Here is a 6,000-nt window from a genome sequence, read left to right on the forward strand (position 1 = left end):
ACACTTAGGAATTAGCAAAAAAAAAGTAACAATTTCATTTTTCTTCTCTTTGATTTTGATGTTTTATTTCAAAAATGAACAATATCAAAAAAGGATTGTGAGCAAGGTTAATCTTTATGGTTGTATTTGCCAATGCAATGTGAACGTTTAAACTATGAAATACTTCACCCATTACATGCACAACGTTGTGGGAACAGAACACTGACCAGAAACAATGACTTACCGCTTTAAGCATTGTGCCGGAAAAAAATATAAATTGGAGGAACTGTTATGATTTATCAAGATCATGTTAAGTATTATTACATTTGGAAGAAAAACTGTACAATTGTAAGTCATATAAGCTGAAATGCTGCATTTTTTTTATTCCCAGTGTATGCAGCACATACATAAGGCGCATAATCATTTACATACTTCCTCTGGGACAGTGATAGTGTTGGAATCGACAAACCATTATAACTTTTGTGTACGTTATACGGGCAAATGCAGATAAACCCAGTTTAAATAATCTATAACATTTATTAAAGTATTTATTGTCTGCTATAATTCCATTGATTATTTTAATAATAATTCACTAAAATTTATATTTATTTAAAACGTTTGTTTGTGTGCTTTGGGTTTAGCGCCGTTTTTAACAGTATTCCTGTTATGTAACGACGGGCAGTTAACGTAACCAGTGTTCATTGATTCTGCACCAGTACTAACCTTTTCTCCGCAAGTAACTGCCTACTCCTAGAGGTGGAGACTGACATGTCACTCATGATAAGTATAATTTTTCCGTATGAATGCATGACATTTACAATAATTAAAACAATACGTACATACCTATGAACAACATAAAGTTTGTTGTTTTCAAATAATTTAAGTTAAACTGTAGTTCGGGAAAGAAACAGAAAAAAACTGTAAGAAATGTTAGTTCTTTAGTCGCAAAGTCTGTAACATATAATGGTCTGTTTGTAGAAATTTAAGAGTTTATCGAACATCCTTGAGCCTTCACCTTCTTCCAGTAAGGCGTGGTTGAGTCATAGATTGGTGGGCTGGTTATTTGTTTGTTTGCACCACTTGGACCTCCGTTATGGAGACGAGCGTAACTTTCACAATTGGTTCCTGCGTAGCTCAGGTTCTTGTATCTGGCCATGTAAGCTCGAACACATCTTGAGGCACAGTTGTAGTCTTTGGAACACTTTTCCCAGCAGTCATTATCATTTGAACATGCGACAGCTGCTCAATAAAAAATACAGCTTTTAAAAATATCATATTGTTTGAAAAATGGTAGTACTGTTGTTTTGTATTTGTGATGACTGCTCAACATTTATTTCTTCTAAATAGATGTACCCGAAGTAAATTATTTGGCGTGTCTTGTAAAGTCCCCATATTTCATTTGACTAAATGATCAAAAAGTAAACAAAGTGATATATTTAAGTGGAAATCATTTTCAATATTTAGAATCTTTGGCTTACTTTTGGTTATATTTTCTAAATCTTGATGGTCAATAAATGTTTAAATGTTTCGTATATTGAGTAAGATCTTCCGCAATTAAGCAGCGTTTTGACATATTGAAAAATACTAGTACCTGGTTTCGGTTTGTGACAGTCAATGTAATATGCGTAATGGATCTGGAAGTAGCCGCATGCATCACCATTAATATCAAACCTGCAGTCTAAAGGTTTACAGCCGCCAGATTCAACCTGCAAAATGTGAAATGGAAATAGTTATGCAAGGTCATTGTTATGAAATTCTGAGATCATAGATATAAAGGTCATAGACATTTAAAATAGGGCATTGACATCGTTTAACCACACTATATATTATGAGGTTATTTAACAGTGTTGAGTACAATACTATATTCAATTGGACTCGTACACAGCAGTAATAATCCATATTTGGACTCGGCATCCGCCGCGTCCAAATATGGATTATTACTGCTGTGTACTCGTCCAATAGAATTCAGTATTGTACTCAACACTGTTAAATTACCTCTTTATTTCACACCATAAAAGATAGATGTAGAAAACAAAACTTCATACATTTTAACTCACTGACACAGCACGCATTAATTTAAATTACGTTCTTCTCTGATGACACATAGATTCTATAGGCCTACATTTTAGATCTATTCTCGGTGCAAAAAAAATCGAAAACAACTTCTCGTGAAATTTTGAACCGAAACCATGATAATTGGATAGGAAACGTTCTAACTAAGAAATTGAGTGCTTACACTAACATGTTTCGTTCAAAAATAAGAAAGTTATCGCATTTTTTCCAAAAAATAAATTACTGCTGTCGCTATATACAAGGGAAGTAATTCGAAATCTCCTTATAAGGAATCGGAAGAGTTGTCCCGTCAAATATGAAAAAGATATGGATTTTTGGGACTGGCGTCCAATATGAAAAAGTATGGAGTTTGTGGATTGTAGATTTCGGATGTTACTATATATACTTAAGAAAATGTGACACACAGTACAATAATGGTTTCTATTTTATTTTCACGTGATAGAAAGAAAAGCTTCCAATTGGTTTAAAATATATAGGTGTGAAATAATAATATATAACACAGAGGAAAAAGCGTTCAATTCAAACTATATGGACTTTTTTTTACAATAAATTCAAAATGATGTACAGTGAACTAAGAATTTCTGTAATATAACACAATATTGATACTTTCTGAACACATGTATGCATGCCACTTTATTATTTGATTTAATTTAATTAAAACCTGCCTTTTTAAATTGATAACAAGTGATATGTATTAAAGGTAGATGAAATGCTTATAACTGTTAAAAATGAAATCACATGTTTTAATGATTAGAAAGACATCCATGATGTACTAATTTTAGAAAACAGTATCACGCATGAATATTAGGATTTCCCACAGGTTTTAAATTGTTTATGAATTCATCTTAATAAAAAAGGAAAAAATGTGTGTTTAGACGGGAAAAAAACACTTTTTCCTCTAAACACCGTGCGTCATAAGCATTGCTAGGGTGAAATAAAGTTGAACTTCGCTCTTCGTATCAAACAATCAGATATCCTCTATGGAAAATATGCACTAGGATATAAAGGTTTATTACTGGCCAAACATACTGAACTATAAGATTATTTAAGCCGCACCATGAGAAAGAACATAGTGCATTTGCGACCAGGTTGGATCCAGACCAGCCTGCCCATTGGCGTAGTCTGGTCAGCATCCATGCTGTTCGCTTTCAAAGCTTGTTACAATTAGAGAAATCGTTAGCGAACAGCATGGTTACTGACCAGACTGCGCGGATGCGCAGGCTTGTCTGGACTCATGCTGGTAGCAAATCCACTATGTTGATTTTCTCATGGTGCGGCTCAACTTTGTCAATGTTTTTTCTTCCGAAAGTGCAACAAAATAATTTCTAAGAATTAAACGCTACTTACGTTACAGATACATTTTAAGCACGTGTCCGAGATTGGGCCTGCAATAAAAGAAAACTACATTATACACTAGGAAGTCGACATTGGCGAGCCTTGGAACGGCGAAGATAATAATGGCATGAGGTCGTAGCCCGTGTTCAACACCGTCCTTTCCGTTATGTAGGTTGTTTATGATATACCTTATAAATACTCGTGAAATCATTTCAGACTGAGTTACGTTGTGTAACAACTTACTTACCCCGGCATACGGAAGTGTAGTCCGAACAGCAATCCTCGGCTTCTGTACAGTATTCGTCACAGAAACAGCTGCCCCCAACATTGTTTTTACAAGAATCATCCCGACCTGAGCAGCAGGGGGAGTAACGATTTCCACATTTTGGTCCACTGGTATCCAGACTCCGTGCTGACCTAAGAACTTCACTACTGCACGTTGAAATCGTGCACATGACGAACATCAAAACACTCAAGTGTCCACATTCCATCTTAATTGAATTTATAAAGAAAAATGAAAAGAGAAAAAATATGTTATTTATTGCGAAGTGTGAGCTGTCACAAAATAAATTTTATATCACTTATGCTTTTGTGTCAACTTCTTTTGCTTACTATCACCTTAATGATTGATATATCGTTATAAATCCTGATGTTCACTTTACAAATACTTATATATTCATCCGCCAAACTCTCCTCATTCTTAATCGACCAATTACAGTTACTTAAAATATAAAAACTGTGCTAAGGTTCTGTTTACTTTTATCATCACAAATCAGTTCAAACATTCCGTTGCAATGTTTTGTCCTGGATCAACCAGAAAACTACGGTGCCCGTGAAGTGGCATGTGAAACTTTTTTATTTCGTTTTTTTTACGAAAATTTTGTAGTTTTTTTTTTATCAAATAACATGTCGTTTTTTACGAAATAACATTTAGTTTTTACGAAATCCAGTTCGTTTATACGAAATAAGGTTTCTTTTATAAGATTTTTTTACGAAATAATGATTCGTTTTTACGGAAACTTATTTCGTGAAAACGAAATGTTTGTTCGTAAGAACGAAATAATAAAATGTTTTACATGTCACTTAACGGGCACCGTAGAAAACACTGTTGTAACTACACATAATTTAACGTTTTTTAAAACTCTTAACCAAACTAAAAACCATGTTAACAACTTGAGTATTATTTATCTTGAATAAACAAAAATGTTGCCTAATGTTTTGCACTGTTTATGTCGCATCTGGCTGTAAACAAGGAAACCATGAAGACATACCTATTTTACTTTGAAAGAAAAGTAACAGGCAGGAAGAAATGTGATGTTTTTACTGGCTACTGTATGTATCCAATGTTAATCTTCGGTTTTCTTAAACACAGTACATGTTGAACAACCTAACTCTTCGCTATTAGTTATAAGTTGTTTTACCAAATCCTGCTTGGATGGACTCCATGGTCCAAAAGGACCTAAAAATAAAACAACACGAGCCCAACTACAGTTCTTCTTACAGGCCACATGGCATGTTGTGTTCTGATCGTTAATAAAATCTGTAGGAAAATAAATCGGTTTTCCGGCTTTCTTTGACATACATATCATATCCCTTTGTGACTCTCTCATATATATTTTTTTATTTTTTAAATATGTATTTATGCACATACTCATCTTTATTCTATCTTTACATATACTGAACAGCAAAAGAAACTATCCAGATGTACAACTGGGGTATTTTAATAAAACACTTAAATTTAAAAATTTGACTTGTTTTCTTCATACCACATAACTCTTGAAGAACTTCACGTGTTAAATTAAAAAAATCGATCAACCGTGAGGTCAGAGCTAGAGCTGCCTCTCGCAGATGTAAGGTCGTGTCACACTCGGCGCTTACGCGCCTCGTGATATCCGATCTGCCGAAAATCCGTTGAGCCGAATACAGCATCCCAGATCGAGCTACAGTTATAATAACCCTATTATACCGTAAAAATACGATCTTATATTTTAAATCTATTTTTCTATCAACAAATTAAGTCATAGTCTGTATAACCTCTGGCTTACAGTAAACTATTTACACAATTATGATTCCATTCTAAGTTTATAACCAACAAATCTATAAGAAGATTCCTTGGCAGCGAAGAACGTCTCCAAATTTAGTAATAGTTCACTCTATTTGTATACTGTTGTTATGTCTGGTCCATAACGTAACTATGCTTCTAATTAGGCAGTGTCATACATAGTAATGGTAGTTGCATATGATTTTAATAGATTTAACTTATTTTTTGTATTCTTAAAACTTGATAAGACTTCGACAGTAAAACAATACCTTCAGTGCGGTTTATTTGTGTATTGCATTGGTATTCAATTGGCGAACAGCAGGCCTTTCCTTGGGTCTTGTGAAATGCGCCGCCAGTGTATTACACCTCTTTATAGAAATGAGCCGTGCAATGGGAAAACCATTGGGTGGGTTTGCGTCCGCGCAGTCTGGTCAGGATCCATGATGTTCACTAACGGTTTCTCTAATTGCAGTAGGCTTTAAAAGCGAACAGCATGGATCCTGATCAGACTGCGCGGATGCGCAGGCTGGTTTGGATCCATGCTGGTCGCAAACCCACTATGTTGGTTTTCT

The 6,000-nt window shown here is 34.5% G+C and overlaps 1 protein-coding gene across 1 annotated transcript; it reads right to left on the minus strand.

Moving 5' to 3' along the window:
- Positions 1-961: 961 nt before the first annotated feature.
- Positions 962-3,733, minus strand: LOC123553395 (lysozyme-like). The gene is made up of 3 exons (XM_053542198.1): positions 3,635-3,733; positions 1,571-1,685; positions 962-1,191 (listed from the first exon to the last, which is right to left on the minus strand). Exons 1-3 carry the CDS (start codon positions 3,731-3,733, stop codon positions 962-964), a joined length of 444 nt encoding a protein of 147 aa, XP_053398173.1.
- Positions 3,734-6,000: the final 2,267 nt, after the last annotated feature.

Source organism: Mercenaria mercenaria, chromosome 4, assembly GCF_021730395.1.
Source record: "Mercenaria mercenaria strain notata chromosome 4, MADL_Memer_1, whole genome shotgun sequence".
Lineage (NCBI taxonomy): Eukaryota > Metazoa > Mollusca > Bivalvia > Venerida > Veneridae > Mercenaria > Mercenaria mercenaria.